The sequence below is a fragment of the Neophocaena asiaeorientalis genome, unplaced genomic scaffold, assembly GCF_003031525.2.
Source record: "Neophocaena asiaeorientalis asiaeorientalis breed wild unplaced genomic scaffold, Neophocaena_asiaeorientalis_V1.1 scaffold474, whole genome shotgun sequence".
Classification (NCBI taxonomy): domain Eukaryota; kingdom Metazoa; phylum Chordata; class Mammalia; order Artiodactyla; family Phocoenidae; genus Neophocaena; species Neophocaena asiaeorientalis.
In genome coordinates, this window is record NW_020175391.1 from 24,026 (window position 1) to 49,373 (window position 25,348).

At 35.6% G+C, this 25,348-nt stretch overlaps 2 protein-coding genes across 4 annotated transcripts in view; both read left to right on the forward strand.

Moving 5' to 3' along the window:
• The first annotated feature begins 1,355 nt into the window (after positions 1–1,355).
• HORMAD1 (HORMA domain containing 1) lies at positions 1,356–18,888 on the forward strand. The gene is made up of 14 exons (XM_024765814.1): positions 1,356–1,412; positions 2,543–2,687; positions 4,066–4,129; positions 4,564–4,600; positions 6,782–6,802; positions 7,069–7,095; positions 8,903–8,970; positions 9,832–9,983; positions 11,398–11,657; positions 13,138–13,204; positions 13,284–13,360; positions 14,096–14,179; positions 16,481–16,552; positions 18,224–18,888. The coding sequence occupies exons 1-14, from the start codon at positions 1,380–1,382 to the stop codon at positions 18,302–18,304; spliced, it is 1,188 nt and encodes a 395-aa protein (XP_024621582.1). The 5' UTR covers positions 1,356–1,379; the 3' UTR covers positions 18,305–18,888.
• Positions 18,889–19,834: 946 nt separating this feature from the next.
• The window catches only part of GOLPH3L (golgi phosphoprotein 3 like), a 37,609-nt gene continuing 32,095 nt past the window's right edge, over positions 19,835–25,348 (forward strand). For 2 of the 3 annotated variants that reach the window (XM_024765817.1, XM_024765820.1), the window contains exons 1-2: positions 19,835–19,885; positions 21,905–22,099. In XM_024765817.1, the coding sequence (XP_024621585.1) occupies positions 21,917–22,099 (183 nt within the window). In that variant the 5' untranslated portion in view covers positions 19,835–19,885; positions 21,905–21,916. Of the gene's footprint in view, positions 19,886–20,383; positions 20,481–21,904; positions 22,100–25,348 lie in introns of those variants that run through there. The other variant, XM_024765818.1, reaches the window with a different exon arrangement.

A 25,348-nucleotide genomic window follows, 5' to 3' on the forward strand; every position in this document is an offset into this window, starting at 1 on the left:
TTTTCTAACTGGTAATGCAGACATACCAAAGTTTATGAGAAATTAATATATATCTACACGACTAACACAACTTATGTGCATGTAGAACAATCTGCAAACTAAGACGTTTGTATTACTAAACAATCTCCAACTACCTACCAGCTCTGAGTTTTATTTTGCTTCTAAATGAGACATTAATTACAGTAAAGCTAACACTGTCCCCACAGACATAGCACAGTGGAAACATCTAGATAGGAGACTGCTAGGGCAGCTGGTTTCCTGAAGACACAGGAACTGTAAAGCGTGAAAGCAGTATGTGGTACATCCAATAACAAAATCAAAAGTTAGAAAACAATCAGAAATTAATTTGACTAATTAAATGGCCGTTGAGAACACGTTGGTCACTGTAAGACGGCTATGTATATCGGGAATTCTTAGCACATGCTGTTAACCTTCCCCCGCTGACGTGCGGCTTTTCTGGCTGAGAGGAGTCTTTCAGGCTCTCGGTGTTCCCAGCGCACCTTGCGCTGCTCTTGGCGGGAAAGGCGACACCGACCAAAGGTCAAAAGGCTACTGAGTCGCCTCTGCCGGCTACCGTAGAAGGAAGGCGCAAGCGCATCGGGCAAAGCGCATGCCACGTCATGCCTCTCTCCTGGTCGCTGCCGCCAGACCCTCAGACCTTACGTAATACATGTTTGTTTCGTTTTTGTTTTCTTTGTTTCCTTTCTTTCCCTTTTCTTTTATTCTTTTGCTTTTTAATGTCTTTTCCTGTTACCTCCCACCTCCCACGGGAGAGGCCACAACGGGGAGAGGCCCGCGTACCACACACACACACACACACACACACACACACACACACACACACACACACACACACACACACACACACACACACACACACACACACACACACACACACAAGGTCTCTTAAAGAGCTTTCTCTTTTTTTTTGCAGTACGCGGACCTCTCACTGTTGTGGCCTCTCCGTTGCGGAGCACAGGCTCTGGACGTGCAGGCTTAGTGGTCATGGCTCACGGCCCAGCTGCTCCGCTGCATGTGGGATCTTCGCATGCCGGGGCACGAACCCGTGTCCCCTGCATCGGCAGGCGGACTCTCAACCACTGTGCCACCAGGGAAGCTCTAAAGAGCTCTATTAATAACCCTTTTATATGAGGGTTGCTAGTCAAATGGTTTAAAATTAGCACTTTACTCAAAAGAGTTCTATAGAAAAATGAATGTTTTCGAAGATTCTAAGTTAAAAAAAAATCCTGTCATTTAGTCACATAAAATTCTTTCTGACTTTACATATAGTAAACGAAATTAGTGATAAAAATAAGATCTGAAGTTAAAGCTTGTATTTGTGTCACAAGGTTGAATTAAAGAAAATACTTTATCAGAGGATGGCCACTGCACAATTGCAGAGAACCTCCATGGTATGATTTCTTGTATTTTTTTTTATGATCTTGTATTTTAATTTAGCTAATTTTATTGTTTCTTGAAGTCTCACCTATTTTTATGTTTGAAAGTTAGAGTCAACTCTTTGAGGGTTTAATGATATCAGTAAACTCAATGTTTTAAGAATGAAGATATTTGCTAAACTAAGTTGAATTAATGGAGAATTCTATTGGATGCTTGATGCATTGTATTAAATTGCTGGTTCAAATTCAGTTCACATTAGGTATCAGTGAAAATCCTGTCATTTAGTCACATAAAATTCTTTCTGACTTTACATATAGTAAACGAAATTAGTGATAAAAATAAGATCTGAAGTTAAAGCTTGTATTTGTGTCACAAGGTTGAATTAAAGAAAATACTTTATCAGAGGATGGCCACTGCACAATTGCAGAGAACCTCCATGGTATGATTTCTTGTATTTTTTTTTTATGATCTTGTATTTTAATGTATTTTAATTTAGCTAATTTTATTGTTTCTTGAAGTCTCACCTATTTTTATGTTTGAAAGTTAGAGTCAACTCTTTGAGGGTTTAATGATATCAGTAAACTCAATGTTTTAAGAATGAAGATATTTGCTAAACTAAGTTGAATTAATGGAGAATTCTATTGGATGCTTGATGCATTGTATTAAATTGCTGGTTCAAATTCAGTTCACATTAGGTATCAGTGAATGCTATTAGGTTCCTTTGATGAAATTATCACTAATAGCAGTCCGCTTCTAGAAAATGAATTTTTGTGCCCCACAAAGATAAAATTGTCTTCCCTTCACAGATCTTGCATTACAGTTACCTGTGTTAAACCCAGTCAGTGACTAAAGAGAAAAATCAATGTTATCTATCCATGTATTATGCAGTTACAGACAGTTAACGTGCAGGGATTTCTAACACGATTCTTAAGCACTTTTTGCATGTTACCTTTAGGCTGCTACCCTGCAAACACCCTCACATTTTAGAAGCCACTCTGATTTTGGGGGGATTACTAACTGCTATGGTTAAGAATTCTTTGGGAAGGTACCATGCTTATGCAAAAAATTAGATCTACTTTTAAGTTCAGGAAGACTGTATTTTTAGTAAATCTAAATAAAATGTTTTAATTTCCCTTGAATTTAGAGTGCGTTTGTACTTCCCAGTAAGATATCAACTGAGCAGCAGTCTTTAGTGTTAGTGAAGAGGCTTCTAGCAGTTTCAATATCCTGCATCACGTATTTGAGAGGAATATTCCCAGAATGTGCTTATGGAACAAGATATCTATATGGTAATATAATGTTTATTTAAAGACTTTCTTTAAAGATGTTATTTTTATTTTGGCTTGCTCTAAAATGATAATTTTTGACTTAGAGATTTTGTTTTTATAATGACAGCTTTATTGAGATATGATTCGCATATCTAACAATTCACTCATTTAAAGTGCACAATTCATTGATTTTGGGTATATTCACCACAGTCAGTTTTAGAACATTTCATCACCTTAAAAGGAAACCCCATACCCATTAAGTCACTTTCCACTTCCCCCACTTCCCAGTCCTAGGCAACCACCGATCTACTTTCTGTCTTTATGGATTTGCCTATTCTAGCCATTTCAAATAAATGAAATCATACAATATGTGGTCCTTTGTGACTGGCTTCTTTCACTTGGCATAATGTTTTTAAGGTTCATCCATTTTGTAGCATGGATTAGTACTTCATTTTTTATGGCCAAATAATATTCCATTATATGAATATACCACATTTTATTTATCCACTCACCAGTTGATGAACATTGGGTTGTTTCCACTTTTTGGCTATTATAAATAATGCCACATTCCTGTACAAGTTTTTGTGTGGACATCTAAGTGATTTTTTTTTAAGTATATTCAATACCTTTGAAAGCACTTAATCATAAAAATTTCCCTTAATCTCTCAAGTATAATATCACCTGACATTATTCTTATAATGATGAAGTAAATAGCAAAAACATCCTATTTATAGCCTCCTACAGTGGTAGTGTATGTTCTTGTGTTATTTTAAAGAAGTAAAATAGAGCCAGTTTATACTATAATAATAACTTATTGCCTAGCACATAATGTATACCTAACGTTGTACACCAACTCTGTGGGCAATATGTTAAGCACCATGTTATGTATGATATCTTGTTAGTTCACATTACAGACCTATGAGTTAGATATTATTCCTACTTTTCTGATAAGGAACCTGAGACTGAGAGACCTCATCCTTTCCACTATATTACTTATTGCTTCCTTACAGGGCTCTATCTGATAGCCTGTTAACGTCTTGGCCTTTTACAAGTATTTTACTGGGATAAGAGTCCATAGCAAATATGCTAAGACTCTTGGATGACAATGGCATGAAAGTGTTATATCTAAGTTTCTATAGCTTTGAAAATGGAAGAATTTTTCTACCCATCAACATACATCCTAATCATTATGACGCAATTTTATAAAAAGGATAAAAAGATTATTTGTTTCCATGTAAACTTTCTTCCTTTAATTATATTAACATCAATCATCTGGAAGTTAATTACCATTAATAATAAACCTGTAATACACAGCTGAAGAAAATAATCTTCATTTAAATTTCTATTTGTTTGCTAATCTTAAGTAGCTCTATATTTATATCATTATTTTTGCATTTAGATATGTGTGTCAAAATTCTGAGAGAACAGAAGAATTGTCCAGGATCTACACAGTTATTGAAGTGGTAAGTGAAATACCTAATGAAAGAAAATTATTTTTTCTTAAATCACATTTTTTTGTGCCTTGGATACCTTTAAGTGTTTAACCCAGTTTTAGTGATTCCCTCTTTAACTGTATACCATTTTTGCAGGTCTTTGGATTTTTGCATTAAAATTTTACTTTATTTCATGCTCCATGTGAGCAGGCTTCACTTTCCTATTATTGTTCCTCACAAATAGCTGCCAGATATTTTCTATCTTCCTTTCCTTCCATCCGCTATTGACATTTTATATTTCTGCCACATTGTTTTGTTTTATTATTTTAAGCTAGTTAATAAGAAGGAAGCTTTAATAATAAAACCGTGTATTATTTAGTAATGAGATAATATGGAGACTTATTAAAAGAACTATTTTCTGGAAGTGCATTCAGTCTAAAAATGAATCCTTGATTATTTTTTAGGATGTCCGGATGCTATGATGCTTTACAGAAAAAATATGTAAGTCGGTATCTCTTTATCCTTTTTTTCTACAGTTTATATTCTACAAATGTAACAGCCGTTACATGTAGTAAAAGATTAACTTAAACTAACTTGGGCATAGGCCAGTCCAAAGCTGAAAATTTGAATATTTTAAAGACTGATTTTCAACTCATTTAAAGCAAACAGAATTACTACTTAACGAATTTTGCCAAGTTTTGGTTGTTAACACTCATTTGTATTAATAACACATATTAACTTACAAAAACTTAATGAATTAAAAAGTCTTTTAAAATAGTTTATTCATTAGTTTCACATGCCTTCCGTAATCATGTTTATACTAATAATTTAATAAGTTATTTCTTCATGAGAGTTCAGAAATAAATTTACTTGTAGTCTAGGTTAAATTGTGACAAGCCTTTTTGTATAGTTACTTAGCTTATGTTTGTATCAATATATACAAAGAAGTCCAACTCTAAAAAAAATTATGAAAAAGATAAAATTTTATCCATGGTCACCAACCTCCCTCATTAAGACATAATGTATTTAATATTCATTAAATATTGAGTGCCTGCTCTGTGCTAGGCACGTATTCTAGGTAGGAGCTGGGTAAGCTAACAGTGGTCAACAAGACAAAGAGGGTCCCTTCTATAATGGGAAAATAGTCAATAAAACAAGGAAATTAGATAACATCCAATAGTGTTAACTGCCATTAACATTTTAAGAAAAAGTATGTGGCAAATGGAGAGATGGGGTAACTTTAGATAGAGTAGTCTGAGGAGCTTCTCTGAGGGGATGATATTTAAGCTGAGACTTGAATTAGAAGAAACCAGCTAGGCACTGATTTTGGGAGAATATTCCTGACAGAGCAGCAAATGCAGAGTTGGAGGGGAGTTTGGAGAGTTCAAGGAACAAACAGAAGGCCAGAATGATTAGAGTGTAGTGAGCAGTGCAAGAGAGCAGCAGCAGATGAACCTGTGGAGATGGACAGGGCCAGAGCATTCAGAGCTGTGTAGGTAAAGAGTTTGGATTTTGGGACTTCCCTGGAGGTCCAGTGGTTGTGGTTAAGACTTCGCTTTCCAAAGCAGCGGGTGCGGGTTCAATCCCTGATCAGGGAGCTAAGATCCCACGTGCCTCAGGGCCAAAAAACCAAAACATAAAACAGAAGCAATATTGTAACAAATTCAATAAAGAGTTTAAAAATGGTCCACATCAAAAAAAGAAAAAAAAAGTCTTTAAAAAAAAAGAGTTTGGATTTTATTTTAGGTGTAAATAAAAGCCATTTGAAGGTTTTGAGTAGAAATGTAACATCATTTGATTTATATTCTAAATTAAAAGAAAAATCACTCTGAACTGCTATTTAGAGAATGAACTGTACAAGGAGAATAAGATTGGAATTAAGGAGAATGACACTTAATCCATTACTACAGTACCGATAAAAAATAATGGTGGCTTAGACCAGGATGGCAAAGGAGAAAAATGAGAAGATTCAGGATATATCTGGCAGAACTGAGTGGACTTGTTGACGATTGGTTCTGGAGTATAAGGAAAAGATCCAAATCAAGGATGACTCAGATTTTGGCAGATTACTTGAGTGAATGATTTCCTGTGATTCTCTTTTCCTATAGTCTCCAAAGCCTCTTCCCTTTACTAAATGAGCAGGGCTCTGAACTCTCTTTTTCTCTTTTCAGAATCAGTTCTCATATTGGTAATATTTAATGTGTTATTTCACAATACATATTTTCCTTGTAACTGGCAGTAATGCCCCTGTTTGCTTAAGTTAGTGATATGAATTTCAACTTTCAGTAAGTCAACTAGAAATAGATATTTTGGGGAATAGAGAAAGATATCTGAGGTATTGCTTTACATGCATCATATGAAGTCTATTTAATGTAAGATTATTTTTATTAGGAATAAATGTTGAAATAGGACAAAGAATTCTTATGGTCCATCATGCACAAATATTTTATAGAATAAAAATAAGATTTTTATAAACTACTGTGTATAAAATAAATAAGCTGTAAGGATATATTGTATAGCACAGGGAATATAGCCAATATTTTATAATAACTATAAATGGAGTATAACCTTTAAAAATTGTGAGTCACTATGTTGTACACCTGAAACATAATATTTAAACTATGATAATAAAAATTTAATTAATTTTAAAAAATAAGATTTTTGTTCTTTGTTTTGTTTCAGCTAAGGTTGGTTGTTCTAGCTGTAAGTATTTTTAAATTGTATATTCTTTTTTAAAGACTGTCAAATTCAGCCTTGCTTAATTAAATAACATTAAAACCACCTATTGATCATGTCACTTGATACAAACTACTGATCTATTCAATGGAAAAGTAGCTAATATTTTGAGGGGGTCGTTTTGTATTTTGTTTTACTGAATTCATTTAATATTTTAGTCTAAACATCCAATTTAGTTCTCCTTGAATACTTAGCCTCTACAATTTACTAAATTGTAAATTATTTTTAAATAGGTATATAGTAATCCAGAAGACCCTCAGGTAAGTATGCTTAAGTTATTAAAAAAAATAATGCCAAAAAACCCCCATAATGCCTCTAATATCTATAAGTAACATAAAAATATAATAATATCCAGTGCTTTTAACTGTGCTTTTATCAATGCACTTTCACATATATTTTCAAAATTTGAGCCTCATAAAGACCTTTTTGAGGTAAGACAGGGCTTGTATTGTTATATTTAAACAGATTAATACACTTACTACAAGAGAGATTACGTGACTGGGCCTAGGCCACAAAGACAAACCACTAGAAATAACCTAAATCTCCTGACTTCTGGTTCTTTGCAATATTTTTTAATTATATTCTTTTTTTAGAATTATAAAATGTTTGAGTTTGAGAAAAATAAGATACTCATCCTTAATCTTTGAATATTCACCCCAATCCAGTCACATCTACCTGTTCATCTGACAATTAAAGGAAAGAAAGGGTTATAATAAATGAAAGGGAAAACCAGAAGACAAGAAACAAAGGGGAAAGATCTACTGAGTGCTTACTATTCCTAGGCTCTGTTCTTTGGGGTTTCATGTGCATTATCTCATTTATTCATTATAACCATCATGAGGTAATATATCATTATCATCTCCACTCTATAGATGAGGAAACCTAGACACAAGGTTTCTTGTGTAAGGTCATAGTGGCAGAACCAGAATTTGGACCTAAGAAGGCCAGTTCATGATCTGAGTGCTTACCCATTACACTATAGCTGTTACAATATCGTGTTTCCTTCACTCATGGAGAAGCAGATTTTTAAAAAAGAAAGAGAAAGCTAACCCCATTCCTAAGTGAGCAATGGAATATAAAGAAAGCAATAAAAGTATTAGAGCTTCAAGAGAGCTAGGAATGTTTTTTCTTTGATACTACAAATTAAGCCTACAATTAATGCTTAATATATGCCCATGGTGATGAAATCATATGGGCAAAGGCTATGAATTATTTGATTGCTCAAAAACTAACTGTTCAGAAAATGTACAGAAAATGTACATCTGAAGATGTTTTATAGTTGCACATTTTTTCTTTCAGTAAAAGAGCAACATTGCTGATGCACTAATATTTATTGAATGCTTAGTGTGCCAGATACTTTATTAAGGGCTCTATATAAATTATCCCAGGGCTTCCCTGGTGGCGCAGTGGTTGAGAGTCTGCCTGCCAATGCAGGGGACACGGGTTCGTGCCCCGGTCCGGGAAGATCCCACATGCCACGGAGCGGCTGGGCCCGTGAGCCATGGCCTCTGAGCCTGCGTGTCCGGAGCCTGTGCTCTGCAACGGGAGAGGCCACAACAGTGAGAGGCCTGCGTACCGCAAAAAAAAAATAATAATAAAATAAAATAAAATAAATAAAATATATAAATTATCCCATTTGATAAATATTCATAGGCACCAATGAGATAGGTACTATTTTCAACCCCTTTTATTAGCTGGGGAAACTGAGACTTAGGGGGCTTAAATGACTTGCTTGTGGTTACCAAGGATTGAAGCCCTGTGCTTAGTCATTCTGTTAGAGGAAGAGATGTGCTGCCTCCCTCACCTGCCTGCTAAGGAGTTCCTTCCCTCTGGTATGTAAAACATACATTGCAATGACCGAGGGAATAACTATCTCTCCAACACTGAAGCCCCGAATCCCAGACCCTGGGAATTGACTATTAGGACTGGAAAGTTTCAATGGACGAATAGGGATTAACATGCAGAAAAAATTATTAAATAAATGGTGAGTCATACAAAAGCTATATATAGCTACTTGGCCACCAGTACTGTATATCAGATTCATAACTGCAGTATTTTCTATTTAAGACAATTTCAGAATGTTACCAGTTTAAATTCAAGTACACCAGTAATGGACCAATCATGGACTTCATAAGGTATTGTTCTATAGTTTTCTTTTTGTATTACAGGTTACCACTTATTAATACTATATAGCTAAACTTCAGGAATAATTCTGAAATTTCTCAAGCATCCCCAATTAACCATCAAGGATACAGAATATTCTTGGAGTGGCTGCAAGCCAGAATTCTGTGGCTAATTATATACTGTTTTGATTGTGAAACAGAGCCAAAGAGTAGGAAAGCCACTGTATGCTTAAGTTATTAGAAATACAGTAAAGGGCTTCCCTGGTGGCGCAGTGCTTAAGAATCTGCCTGACAATGCAGGGGACACAGGTTCGATCCCTGGTCCAGGAAGATCCCACGTGCCACGGAGCAACTAAGCCCGTGCACCACAACTACTGAGCCTGCTTTCTAGAGCCTGTGGACAACAACTACTGAGCCCATGTGCCACAACTACTGAAGCCTGCATGGCTAGAGCCCGTGTTCCACAAGAGAACCCACCGCAATGAGAAGCCCACGCACAGCAACGAAGAGTAGCCCCCTGCTCTCTGCAACCAGAGAAAAGCCCGTGCACAGCAATGAAGACCCAGTGCAGCCAAAAATAAAATAAATAAATTTTAAAAAATTAAAATAAAAGAAATACAATAAAAGTCCATCATTCGTTTCCTTTAAACATCTTGTATAAGATGCATATTAATTTAATATATGTAAAATAGTTTATAATAATATTAACAGCGATATTAATTTTTATAATAGTGGCATTAAAACACATTATATCACAATTCTTAACAACTTAATGCTTTAATGGGAATAAGAATCTCAAGTAGTAAAATGTGAAGTTATGTTATTAGAAGCCATGGGTGCTATAAAAGAAATTAATGTGTGATTCTCTTCCAGTAAAAACCAAAGCGGTGAATCTAGTACGTCACCTGCTGACACCAAGAAAGCAAGTATTCTTCTCATTCGCAAGATTTATGTTCTAATGCAAAATCTGGGACCTTTACCTAATGATGTTTGTTTGACCATGAAACTGTTTTACTACGATGAAGGTACTATTTCCAGTTCATCCTGTTTCAGTTGGTATCTGTATATTTTCTTGTCATCGAAACAGTTTCCATCCCAAATGTTTGTAAGCACCTAAATTGTTATATATTTTTTGAAATTATAAAATTTATATTTAATATCAGTATTTGAAAAAATATACACAACTTCTCCAGTGGTCTGAACATGTCCATGTGAAGTTCAACCTCATAACTAAGGAAGTGAAGCAATGAGATACCATTTTTCAGTTATCAGATCAGTAAAACTTGTAAAATCATTGTTGGCAAGGGTGTGGGAGTAAGCAGGTACTTTTGTATACTCTTGAGGGAATGTATATAGGTGCCATGTAACATTTTAAGAGGACAGTTTGGCAGTATCAAAATTTGGCACATTCTCTTTAATCCAGAAATTCTGTAGCTAGAAGAGTATCTTGGGAATATACTTAGACAACCTTGCAAGGTTATATGTTTATGAGGATTTTCATAATGTATTGGTTAAACCAGGAACAAACTGGAAACAACCTTGAGTTGTTTATTGGAGGACTGAGTAAATAAATTATGGTGCATCTATATAGTAGTGCTGTGCAAGCTATTTAAAAGAATGTGCTGATAAATTGTTATCCAAAAAATATTAAAAACAGATTAAAAGGTGATGTTAAAGGGCTTCCCTGGTGGCGCAGTGGTTAAGAATCCGCCTGCCAATGCAGGGGACACGGGTTCGAGCCCTGGCCCACATGCCGTGGAACAACTAAGGCCATGCACCACAACTACTGAAGCCCACGTGCCGTGCTCCACAATGAGAGAAGCCACTGCAATGAGAAGCCCACGCACTGCAACGAAGACCCAACGCAGCCAAAAATAAAAATAAATTTTTAAAAAAAGGTGATGTTAAAAACAGCTAGGTACAGAAGAGTGTGATCTCATTTGTATTTTTTAAAGAGATATACATGTATTTATTATATAATTTAAATATTATATATTTATTATATAAATATATAAAATTTATACTTTACATGCATCGTATCTTCTAGAAGAACATAAAGCATCAACAATAATAACTAACATTTATTGAACACTTAACTCTGTGCCAGTTCTGTTCTGAGCATTTTACAGACTTTAATACCACAGTGACCCTATGAGGTAGGTACCAGTATTTGCCCCACTTGACAGATGAGGAAACCAAATCAAGGATGACAAGTAGTTTCCTCAAGGTCACGTAGTCAGTCAAGAGTAGGGAAAAAAGTTTACCTTTAAGGAATAAAATAGGAACTTGGAGATAGTAGGAGAGTGATTTTTACTTTTTATTATATGTTCTTCTATACTATTTGAAATTTCTTTAATCTGCATATATTTTATAATAATAAAAATTAATGTATTTTCTTCAGTTTCATGAACAGCACAGTTTATACTTACTTTTCTGCAGTTACACCCCCAGGTTACCAGCCTCCTGGTTTTAAGGATGGTAATTATGAAGGAGTGATATTTGAAGGGGAGCCTATGTACTTAAATGTGGGAGAAATCCCAACACCTTTTCACACCTTCAAAGTAAAAGTGACCACTGAGAAAGAACGAATAGAAAATATTGATTCATCTGTATTATCACCAAAACAATTAAGAACACCACTTCAAAAAATTCTTATGGACAAAGATGATTTCAAAGATGAACAGGAGCATTATGTAAGTGTAAGTATATTCAAAGAGTTATGAAGAACAAGAGTAATGAATGTTTGATTCAATTCTGAGGACTTTAATAGCTATAAATATTTATTACAATCATAAACTCGAGTTTGGAAGGGACCTTAAAGAAGGTTAAGGTTTTAAAACTTTTTACCTGGATGCAAACAACATTATTCTCAGAAATTTAAAAGCACAACTACTGTGAATGAAGTAGGGAATGGTCCTGGATGCCCAGCCACTCACCACCTCATCTACCCTCATGGTGAACTCTGAGGAAACCCCTTGGTCTGGAGTGTAATTTGAAAACCACGGAATTCCCTAGTGCTCCAGTGTTTAGGACTTAGCGCTTTCACTGCCAGGGCCTGGGTTCAGTCCCTGATTGGGGAGCTAAGATCCTGCGGCGCGGCCAAAAAAAAAAGAAAAGAAGACCACTGAACTACTCTAATCCCCCAACGAATGCTGGAATCTTTTCTACCATACAACACCCCTACTAAGTGCTCATGCTTGAATTTCTTCAGGGCCTGGAAATTCAGTGTCCTGAAGCAGCCTGGAAGTTCCTGGAAGGCAGGAAAAGTGTCTTATCTTTTTAATCCTCCTGTCCCTAACACTTAGATTTACGGAATGCATTCTCAGTATTGGTTGAATGAATGGATGAATTGAAGTATAAAAAAAGCTTTTTTTGTTATAGCCTCACTCCCAGAAAATCTTTCATCATTAATATAATTATTCTTTAATCTCATCTTTGTTGTCTTCTCCTGTCTCATTTTATTCTAAATTATGACCACAGTTCTTATGTATAGAGATTGACTATTCTGATTTAGGTTCTGTGGCCACATCCTTACAAGTAGAAAATTCAGTTTTTAACCATTTCAGTCAAAGAATAAGGAATTTTCTTCCTAAAACCTAAATCCCAGTCTTGCCTTATAAACAAATATGGCTGGGATTTATGAAGCGTTCTTTAAAATATTTAAAGCTCTTTGACAAATGTCACAAAGGGAATAATAATTATAGACATTAAACCTTTGCTATTTCTACCATACCATAACTGTGCTTATCCTTCCCCAACTCCCTAAAGAGGGTTGGGTCATATTCAGAGTTTATGCTAATATCTATACAGAAATTCCAGAGCTACAGAAGCAGTAGCTTGTTGTGTGACCATGTCTAATTCAGTGTTCTCAAACAATAGTAAGATCTAAGTGTTCTTAGAACCATCATACATTTTTGAGAAAGTTGTATATTTTTATCATCTGCCTTAAAGCAACCCTGCAAAGTAAAAAAAAAAAAATAGGATTTTATACTTTGAATAAATAAGTTGCCTTATTATAGTAATTATAGGGCCACGATATTTCTAGCAAGTGTAAGGTCGTTGTAGTGTTATGTTATATTTTAACCTTCACATAAAACAAATTTGTTCATAAATATTCTACCCAGTTGTTTTAGTTTCTTTTTGAAATATGTCCATTTTTTCCTTCATGTAATTATGTAGAATGATTTTGACATTGAAACTAAAATGGAAGAGCAGAAAAAAAACCCTGGATCTTCTGAAGTTGGAGGTAAGGAGTTAATGAAAATGTAAATTAATTCACTTCCAATTCAATTTTATACCATTTTAACTATTATTTTTTTTAACAGAACCAGGTGTAGTTTGTGAAGAAGATGAAACTATGAGGTCTAAAGAAAGTCCAGATCTTTCAATTTCTCATTCTCAGGTATAAATTTGACAGTTCTATCTCACTTCTAATTTTATTTTTTTCAAAAGACAGGTGCTTATATGCTTATTTAGTTATTTCTCAGATTTTCTTATATTCTAGATCTTTTAGAAGAAAATTAGGTATTAAGAATGGTTATTAATAAAATTCGAGAATTATACATTGAAAAGTTTTGAGTATTTTATTGGTTGATTTGTTTAGTAATGAACCTAAATACTGTTCAGAGAATCTCAGAATTTCAGAGCTAAATAAAATCTTAAGCAATTATTAACTCCACAACCCTTTGTATTTACAAATGGACTATATAATACATTTTTGTTGCCTTGGAGCAGAACATGTTTAATTTTGTTTTCTACACACAGTAAAATCCTGAAATAACATTTAGATAAAATCAACATGAAAATAATGGGACTGATGATTGTCTGCCTTCCTTTGTGCAGCCCTTCTTCAATGGGGGTGGGCTGAAGTTCTTATCTTCTGGAAGAGTGGTGCCTAGTGATAATTTGGGACTTTCTGAATTCAGTGAATGGTCAATTGTGTACAGTGTCAGTTTCACTATCTTTACCTTTGCACTTTTTATGACAGTAAGAACCAACACAAAATTATTGGTTTTCATTAACTCAACATAGCAAGACCCTAAATTTTATGTGATTGAATTTTTGACCCCCATTATTGTTATGAAAAACTTTTATTATATTATTTTATGTGGTTTTGTGTAATTATTTTCTTTTCTAGGTTGAGCAGTTAGTCAGTAAAACATCTGAACTTGATGTGTCTCAAAGCAAAACAAGAAGTGGAAAAATCTTTCAGAATAAAATGGTAGTAAAAGCATCTCTTTAGATTTGTTTACCATTCTAACCTTGTAATTTCCCCCCATATTTATTTTGCTTTTAATACTTCATTTATTGGACCAACGTTTGGTAAGCACATACTATGTTTCAGGTACTTTACTAGGTGCTGGAGGTATAACTTGTTCTTAGATGAAAATGTAGTAATTGGAGGTCAACAAGCAGTGATACAGGGCCATAGTAACAGTCTGAATAGGCTACATAGAGGCACAAAGGAAAGAATGGTTAATTTTACTGAAGGTACAGTAGAGAGGGGAGGGACTTCCCTGGTGGCGCAGTGGCTAAGAATCCGCCTGCTAATACAGGGGACACAGGTTCGAGCCCTGGTCCAGGAAGATCCCACATGCCCTGGAGCAGCTAAGCCCGTGCACCACAACTACTGAGCCTATGCTCTACAGCCCGTGAGCTACAACTACAGAGCCTACGTGCCACAACTACTGAAGCCCACGCGCTTAGAACCCGTGCTCTGCAACAAGAGAAGCCACCCTAATGAAAAGCCTGCGTGCCGCAACGAAGAGTAGCCCCCGCTTGCCCCAACTAGAGAAAGCCCGTGTGCAGCAATGAAGACCCAACGCAGCCAAAAATAAATAAATTTATTTAAAAAAAATAGAAAGGGGAATCCAGGAAAGGCTTTGAGAAGTGATGCTATCATCCAGACTCCCAAGGAAATTTCCTAGAACACCAAACTGTTCCCATGTTCTATCTTGTAAATGGACTATCGTGTTAATAAGACATTAAAAATGACTGTTTTATGAGTTGTACTGAATAGAAATTTGTATTTATTTAGACCCTTAAGTTACTCTCAAAGGTTCAGAGGTGAAGAAAAAGCATTCTGTAAAATGTAAGGAAACAAATAGCACACTCTAATAGTGGTATGCTGGAGCATTTGTTTCCAACTCTTTATTCAGTGACATCATGTTGACAGCTTGAAACTGGACATGATGAGAGTATTCATAGCATGGAAATCAGCAAATGCCTCAACTCAGGATTTCTTTCTCCCGGAGAACTGGTTGTTAAACATTTACCAGAACACCACTGATGATAGTGCCATTTTTAGGTATCCTTTTTTTCCACATTCTCGATGGGAAGTTAAGAACTGGTAGAAGGCAGCGTTCAAACTAGTGTGCTGAGAAAAGCAAGAGATAAAAGAATTTCAAAAATTACTACCTCTAGCAGCAAAATGTTCTTCCTAGGCAGCTTCTGTTTAGGATGAGTATCCTTTACTATCCTTTACTCCACCAAAGTACTCCTGTATTTGAGAATAATGACTGAATTATGGTTAGAAAAGGGCAGGAAATGAAAATATTTAATAATATATATACTAAGGAAGTTATCATTGAAAAGGACATTGCAAGCATCAGAAAATAAGTATGTACTTTTAGAGAATAATACTATGGCAGCTAATAATTTGTCACTATCTAATATTCATTTTAAAAACCGCATATGTAGCATTATTCACAATAGCCAAAAGGTGGGGGAAAAAACCTAAATGTAACAGATGAATGGATAAACAAAATGTGGTATTCTTTTTTTTTTCTGTACGCGGGCCTCTCACTGTTGTGGCCTCTCCCGTTGCGGAGCACAGGCTCTGGACGCGCGGGCTCAGTGGCCATGGCTCATGGGCCCAGCCGCTCCGCGGCATGTGGGATCTTCCCAGACCGGGGCACAAACCCGTGTCCCCTGCATCGGCAGGTGGACTCTCAACCACCGCGCCACCAGGGAAGCCCCAAAATGTGTTATTCATACAGTAGACTATTATTATTCAGCCATAAAAAGGAATGAAGTACCAGTACGTGCTACAACTTGGATGAACCTTAAATCATTATGTTAAGTGAAAGAACCCAGTCTCTCTCTCTCTCACACACACACACACACACACACACACACACTATATATACACATATATATACATATATATTATATGGTTCTCTTTATATGAAAGCCCAGAATAGGGATTTGTATAGAAACAGAAAGTCTTAATGCTGGCAGGAGGATGGGGGAATAGGGGAGTGATAGCTATAAAGGTACAGGATTTCTTTTTGGAGGATGAAAGTGCTGTAAAATTGACTGTGGTGATGGTTGCACAACTCTGTGAATATACTTAAAATCACTTAATTTTGTACACTTTTAAATGGATGAATTGTATGGTATCTGAATTATATCGCAGTAAAGTTGTTCTTTTAAAAACCGCATATAGCTGCCTGCGGTTGAAAAAGCATGTTTGTTGTTCTTTGAGAAATAACCAATTAGTAATTATTCTATCTTTGTGGAGGCTAATGGAAATCAACAAGTAAAATCTTCTAAGGAAAATCGGAAGAGAAGTCAGCTTGAATCTGCAAAAACGGTAAGTCTTATAATAATATATAGGCTGAATAAAATAGCAAGTATCAGAATATCATTACTATAGATTAAATTTAATGATAAATATGATTATATTCCTGGATATACCTCAGAGCTCTGGTATCTAAATCTTGTTTAAATATATTTGATTCTAAAAAATGGGGTGATTTTAAAATAAAATATGCTATGTGGTTTATTAATTTTTCCATGTAAACATTTACTGTCTTATTCCATGAATGATCTGAAATAGTTGGAGGAATTTATAAAATAAAAATCAACATCAGGGAACTTCCCTGGTGGCACAGTGGTTAAGAATCCGCCTGCCAATGCAGGGGACACAGGTTTGATCCCTGGTCCGGGAAGATCCCACATGCCGCGGACCAACTAGGTCCGTGCACCACAACTACTGAGCCTGCACTCTAGAGCCCGCGTGCCACAACTACTGAAGCCCGCGTGCCTAGAGCCCATGCTCTGCAACAAGAGAAGCCACTGCAGTGAGAAGCCCGCACACCGCAACTAGAGAAAGCCTACGCGCAGCAACAAAGACCCAATGCAGCCAAAAATAAATTAAAATAAAATAAAAATTTAAAAGATCTATGTCAGGAAAAATATGAATAGAATGAGAAAATGAGAGTACAAGAATATTCAGGCCATTTTATTTATATAGAATTAGAATTGGGCCACAGGTTTGATCTGAGCTTTCTAGAGAAAGTAGAAACAAGGTAAGTTACCAAATCCACATGTTCTCTAAAAATATAGCATCTCCTCCTAGTACCTTAGAAGAAAGAAAATTTTCCTGACCTAAATCTTGTAACAGTTGTCTTATATTTGGAACCTTATTTTACCAAATCAGGTAATGTATTTGTCATTTCTGAGATAAATATTTATACTTTTTCAACCAGAATTTTTATTATTAGTAGTAGGTTAAAATTAGATAACTGAAAACTTAAGATTCTTTTTAGAAATCAAGTGTTAAAGGGGTAATCTCAAAAATATACTAGTTGGTTAATACTGTTTTCAATTTATATATCTTAAGAAGGGAATGGAATAGCCTGATATATTAGGTTCTTTAATTTTTCCCCCAGTGTATTAAGCCTTGATTTTTTCTGCAAAATCATAATCCGATTTGTATCATTAGTGAGTTTTACCAGAAAAATAAAAGTTTGATAACTCAGAATCTTGTTAGCAATTTTCCTAATTCACCCTCCCATTCATTCAAGGGTGCAATGAATTTCTAAAATCTATCAGGCACTGCTAAGCACCATATACAAAAACAAAACATGATTTAAATCTTACATGATGCCTAGGTGGAATGTTTCTCTATTTGCAGCTCATTTTTTAATCTCTCCCCCCTCATTCCCCTCAAAATATTTTACTATTTTGAGAACATAATGTCAAATCTATCTAACTACTCCAACATCCCTAATGAAAACCTTATACTTTGTAAGGCTATACTTTCAGCAGCCATCAGGATATATAAATATGTCAATAATAAAATTTACCTACTTTTAGAGAACCCAGCTATCCTATCTTAGGATATGGTATGTTAGTTACAATTTTTTAAAAGAAGAAAGAAGGAAGGAAGGAAGGGACCTCAGAGACATGAAAAAGCTCAAAACTTAAAGACATTTAAACTGCAAAGTATCTATTCTTAGTAGTTGTTTTCTTTTGACAGGTCCTTCATCACCTTGATTCTTCTAGTCAAGAGTCAGTGCCAAAAAGAAGAAAGCTTAGTGAACCAAAGAAAAATACATAAAAAAAATTTTTTCTGCATGTTTGCAAAGTTCTTCACAACATTTAAAGGACATTATATTACTGTTTTAAGGTGTGTTTGCCCTACCTCTAAAAACTTACACGTAGTCTTAAGCAGTTAGTACACTAAAATTAATCCTTAGCTGACTATCATATTGTGATCCTTAATCTTATCTGAGACAAACTCAGGAGAACTTTTGAATAAAAAGTACCAGTGTCATAATTTGTTATGTTAATTATCTACTCAATATTGATCTATCTTCCATTTTGGTGGACACTTTCTTTTAACATATATTAACGTTTAAGGTCCTCTAAAGCCATTTTTTGAAGTAAATAGTTTATTTTGGTATTAAATTTTGATAGTAATTCACTTTTTACTTGTGTTAAAACTATACAATTTAACTGGCTATGTCTGTCATGTTATTAAAACAATGTTCTTCAGTACTTTGATATAGTGTATTAACATGATAATATATAATGTACAATTAAAAATCGGTGCTTTAACTTTTTTAACATTTTTTACTACAAGACAAAATGATTTTAAAGTCTGCCATTTTGGGCAGCATAAATAAAATATTGTTCAGCATCTAGACTCTTTCATGGCTTCTAATTTTTATTTAAATAGCAGAAAATTTTTAGGCACTAATTTTGAGATCATTTCAGTAGATGTTACTTTGCAAGAGTTGAGCACGCTTTCTAGAACTTTTGAGTGGTAGTGAAAGATACTGTGCTTTTAGTGAGAAACCTGGGACCCGGTTCCAGACTTGACTGTTTTCTGTGCTCTAGAAAAGAAAAGCTTAAAACTTAGTCTGTTTTGCCTCTTGCATTTTCAGCAGCCATATTCTAAAAACATATATTATCCGTGGGCTTGCCAGTAACAAGCACTAATAGCGAATGTTAGAATGAATGCTATGGTAGAAATGTGCCTATTCTGTTTAATGTAAACCAAGTAAACGTCCACAAACTGACCCAGATCGGTTTTTTCTGGAACAGGAAAGTTAGGGATAAGCTAACTGTCGAAAACAACCAATTTTTAAATGTTTATGTATTCTTAGCTTTATTGGATCCCAACCCATCTCACCTAATTGTCACAGTACAGTATACACTGCTACAGCAACACACCTGCTACACTGAGGTTGACCAACAGAAACCTTTGTAGATCGGCAGCTGGTGATAGCTCACCGAACGCTTTGATTGGCCTGTTTAATGGCGGGTGGGGAGCGCAGCCCTCTTTCCTTTCTCTACCAAGGTTCCTTCATTGGATTGACCAGCTGTCAGGTTGAGCCCAAACCTGCCTCCTTTTGGTGGTGTTTGTCTGGATCGCAACGCAATAGCCGGGCGGGGGGAGAGCCTCCCCTCGTAAGCTCCGATTGGCTGAACTCAACCTTGGAGGTTTCTGATTGGTCCAATGAAGAAACCAAGGTAGGTTGCCTAGTGATCCTGAGGAAGCTGATGTGTTATTCCTTCTGTGCATCGAAGGATCAGGAAGTTTGTTCTCTCTGCGTGGCTGAGAAGTTTTTCACCTACTCGGACGAGAGCAGAAGCTGCAGCCTGAGTTTGGCCGTAACCCAGGAAATAACGTCAGGTAAGCAACGGGGGAAATATCAATACATTTTCTAACGTCGAAAAAAAAAAAAACCTCCAAATTTTTCATTTTGTGGGGAGAGGGAGGTTTTTATTTATTTAATTTTGGGGCCCTTGGGTTTTTTTTTTCAAATAGGGTCTTTAACTAGTAAATGTCCAAGGGCGATTAATTTTTCAAAGAAAATGCCCCATTATTTTTTTGCCCTGAAGATTTAAAGTTTCTTGGATTGGATTAGGATATGAGCTCTATTCACCGTGCCAGATAGGGTTAGTGCCTTTAAGCATTTATTTCATGCTTCTCTTCTTCTTTCACTCTTCTTCCCACCTCCCGCCAAGAATTACTTGAAATATAGCGTTGTACAAAGAATCTTTTGTAAGTCACTTCATTTGTATTTCTTTTTTAAACGTTTACATGCATTTCTGAGTATTCATTTTAATCAGTATATATTTATCGAGCAGTTACAACGTTAAAGACCTTGTGCTAGTTGCTATGGAGAATATAAAAACCCAAGAAGACAATATCCCTGCCCTCAAGAAGTTTACAGTTGAGAGACAGCCATACCAAAAGAAAGACTATAATAAATACTTTAAAGGAAGTAAGTATAAATAAAGTTGTGTGAAAGTACAGCTGAGGAGAGACCTATTCTGGCTATGGGACATAGGGGTAATGGAGAAGCAGATTCACTGAAGGCTTTACAGTGGGTCCTCAATAGGACTTTGAAGAATGTGTAGAATTTAGAAAGGAAGGGAAAAGGGAGAGAACTCCAGCCTGTACAAAGGAGAGAGGTGGAAGGCATGGACATGTTTGAGAAATGGTTTAACAGTACATAATTGGGAGTAATGGAAGATACTGCTAGAAGATAGAATGGGATCCAGTCTCTTGAATGCATTCTTTTGATCTTGAAAAAGCTATTTTCAGTAATTGCTGATTTAAAATATTTATTGTATTTCATCTTAAAAACTGACATTTAGATATATCTAAAGTATGCTAACTTTAAACTTTATCACACATGGTAGTGCAATTTCTCTTGACTGTAGATTTTTAAAACAACTATAGTGCATGGTATAAAAGGGGTCGTGCTCTGATTTTTTTTGTACTTGAGAAAGAATCTGCTAATCTTTTAACATTCTCTTGCCAGTGCTTTTTGTTGTCAGCTGTTTGTGTATTTGCAAGGTGGCTAGCCTAGGGATAGAGATGAAAGTTTTCTAGCCATATGGAATTACTACACATGATCTTCTGAGTGTTATTCTCTAGACTGGTAATCTCCAAAGTGAATGCATGAAATGAGTCATTAGGGTTTGGGAAGGAAATATTAGAACATATATTTCTATTTAGTTTTTCTTAATTTTTTTTTACTATTTTTTTGTATGTTTTATAATGAACTGTTGAATATTTATAGAAATTGCACATAAATTACTGTATGCTCTTCGGAGCTGGATGCTCACAATTTTTTGCTGTTCCATATTATTTAACTTGGGGAGAATCCATTTTGTGAAAGGAATCACAATGATTATGTGATTAGGTTATGCACAAGAAATCAGCAGGCTTAAAAGACGGTCCTGGGCTTCCCTTGCGGCGCAGTGGTTGAGAGTCCACCTGCCGATGCAGGGGACACGGGTTCGTGCCCCGGTCCGGAAAGATCCCACATGCCGTGGAGCGGCTGGGCCCGTGAGCCATGGCCGCTGAGCCTGTGCATCCGGAGCCTGTGCTCCGCAACGGGAGAGGCCACAACAGTGAGAGGCCCGCGTACCACAAAAAAAGAAAAAAAAAAGTTAGTCCTTTCTACTGGTCTTTAGAATTAATGATTTGATTTCTTGTCAATGCCTCCAGTGGAGTTCAACCTATTGTACTTTGGAAAAGATATTGTTATCCACCTAATTTTTTCTGGTCATTACTCTTTCCTTTATTTAAGTTTGTAAATATTTCTTACCTGTATATATTTTTAGTATGCATGTATGAATATCTAGATGTTTATTTACATAAGCACACATATAGATATTTTTTCATCACCCCCTCCAGAGACAGGTAAGAATGACCACTTTAACTCACCGGGCCCGTCGTACAGAAGGAGGGAAGAACTCTGAAAAGAAGGTGGAAAGTGAGGAAGACACTAATCAAGACAGAAGTCAAGACAATGAGGACACTGAAGACTCTAAGGATATCCGCCTCACGCTTATGGAAGAAGTATTGCTCCTGGGACTAAAAGATAAAGAGGTAATGCAATTGGATTTGCTAGGCTGTCTCAAAGACTTAAATATTGGAATGTTTCTAGGAAGTAATCTGATAAAATATTTTCATTAATACTAAATTGGCCTTAGAATTGTGCTTCAGCCATCTGGGGGATGGGGGAGTTTGGGAGGATGGTTGATACTTGGAGGGTAAAATCCAGAAGTATAATTCTTGAAGTATAATTTAATTACAAAATTACTCCAGAATTTTAGAAGATGCCACACAGTATAAAGTTTTTGTACTTGTAGTTTCCCAAGTGAGATTGATGGTGAAATAACCTCTTATTAAACTAAGAAAGAGGGCTCACACATTGAAGTCTTCTTGAGCTTTGGGGAGAAAAGTCTTTTAAATGAGAAGACAAGGAACATGTATGATTAGCTGTCTTACAAAAATAAACAGGGGTTGGTTTCTTATAATACAGAAGAATAACTTTTATTCTATTCTGTGTATCTTTATTTTTATTAGTGGTTTTGGACAAGCAGAACAGCTATTTTTTTAAAAAATATTTATTTATTTATTTGGCTGCGCCGGGTCTTAGCTGCAGCATGTGGGATCTTTGTTGCCGCGTGCAGGATCTTTAGTTGATGGCACGTGGGATCTTTAATTGCAGCATGAAAACCTTAGTTGTGGCCTGTGGGATCTAGTTCTCTGACCAGGAACCTGGACCCCTTGCACTGGGAGCGAGGAGTCTTAACCACTGGACCACCAGGAAAGTCCCTCTATTCTGTGGATTTTTAGAAGTTAAATATCAACAATTGATGAGGATTATTTTAGAAAATGTTTTAAAATTAATTACAGCTTTCCCTTTTTTCTAATTTTTCCCTTATTAACAGAACATCTATTTTATAATGAAATTAGTCGAGATAGCAAATCTTGTGATACAACCAAATATTTTCTTGGCTTTTCTATTAGTAGTATACATTATCCTTCACTTGTAATTTAACTTTTTATTGTGTTTTCCCATCACTTTCTTCGCTAATGAAGAGGTTATAAAAATATACAAATAGGGGCTTCCCTGGTGGTCCAGTGGTTAAGACTCCACGCTTCCAAAGTAGGGGGCGAGGGTTTGATCCCTGGTTGGGGAACTAAGATCTCCCATGCTGTGCAGTGCAGCCAAAAAAAAAAAAGGATATACAAATAATATTTTAAATAATCTACTTCCTTGTTAAGAAGACTTTGGTGAGTACAAAAAGAGGCATATTTATTATTGGCCTCAGTTTTGAAAACTTATCAAATTAAAATGTTACTTTATATTAAAAAAATACTAAATGTGGCTTTGATTGTTGTTCTTAGAAATGAATTGGTTACATACATCTAGTAATATCTGTTCTTTTCTACATTGACTCCTCAACTTGAGAATACCCTTATTTTAGTTTAGTTTAGTTTTTCTTTACCACTTTTCCCTTCTCTGATTTTTGTCATGTCAAATTACCAACTTGAACAGAAATTAAAAGATGTGTTATAGCCTGTGTATTATTAAAACTAACGTTAGAGACATGCCCATGTGTACTTGGCCAAGATGCAAATATATCATAAAATCTTGCCCGGAAGAATATATTCCTGTTTGCTGAGAAAGTTGGTGAGGGTCTAGTTTTATAAAAGTCAAATAAATGAAAAAGCAAAACTGACTTTCTAAGAGAAAGTCAGAGTAGGTCTGAAGATTAGGTGGTATAAATACTATTTTGAGATGTTTACACGGTGCCTAGGAAACATTCAATCACTAAAACAGAAGAGCATATTAGATCTAAAAAGCTGTTCTGTTTGTTTTAGTTTTGAATAGGAATGATTAATTTCCTGCTGAACCTAGGTACTAGAATGTTTGCTTCTGTTCTGTAGCAAAACTGCCTTCGGACTTGTCTTTGTGTGTTTCTAAATTTATAATAGTTAATATAAACTTAAGGAAATAGGATAAAAAAAAAGGAGCTTGTTTAGCGCTATGATCATAGTGCATATTCAACATATTGGTGAAATACTGTATAAAGATGGGCAGATAATATCCACCTTTTGAATTGTTTGAATTTTATTTTTGGAGATAGCTGATAAATTAAGTTTTTAACTTTCAGTTGGCTCAGAAAGAATGAGAAATGATAAATCCTTAGGCGTACATAAATAGGAGAGGTCAAACCTTCTGATTTATTAAAGTAGTAATAGTTGTTCCAAAATGCCAGTTACATAACTTTCTCTAAAAAATACTACATTGATTTCCAGCTCAACTTATTTTCTTCTTATCTCTCAAACCACTTGTTGATTTATTTAATCAATGTTTAATGTGCTTAGCATTATACAAATATTAAGGTAAATATAAAATAGTATAATATATTGTCCCTGTCCTCAAGAAACTTGCATTCTAGCTGGGGAAACAAATAATACGTCTTTTTAAAAATTAAGTAACCCAAAAAAAAAAAATTAAGTAACCCAAAGCTCCATCAACAGAAGAGTGGATAAAAATGAGTCATTCAGGGCTTCCCTGGTGGCGCAGTGGTTGAGAGTTCACCTGCCAATGCAGGGAACGCGGGTTCGTGGCCCCGTCCAGGAAGATCCCACACGCCACAGAGCGGCTGGGCCCGTGAGCCATGGCCGCTGAGCCTCCGCGTCCGGAGCCTGTGGTCCGCAACGGGAGAGGCCACAACAGTGAGAGGCCCATGTACCGCAAAAAAAAAAAAAAAAAAAAGAGTCATTCATTTATTTAAATGAGTATAAGTATATTTTTATATAGAATGAAAATGAACATTGTTACAAAACATGTATGATTCTCATATATGTTCAACAAAGGAAGCCAGACACAAAAGAATACATATTGTATGATTATGTGTATATAAAATTCAAAAAACTAACCTATGGTATCTGGGATTGCATATTTAGGTGGTAAAACATACAGAAAAGCAAGAAGGGGATTACCATAGTTGTTAGGGTAGTGAGGAGCATGGGAGGAGGGGAGTTTTAGTGATTAGACAAGAGCATGAAGGGGTTTCTGGGTGCTAACAGTTTTCTATTTCTCTACTTGGGGAACGTTTCATGGATATGCACTTGGGGATAAATCATTGAGCTTTTCACTTTTGTGTACTCTTCTGTGTGTGCATTATATTTCACAATTCAAAAGATTTTTAAAGAAGTAAACAACAACTAAAAAACAGCAAGTGTTTCCAAGTTAGAACAGTAAGAGCAGAGGAAGTTGGAGCTAGGAGAGATCATCATAAGTGGAAATAATCTGGGGAAGAACAGAAGGCAGTAAAA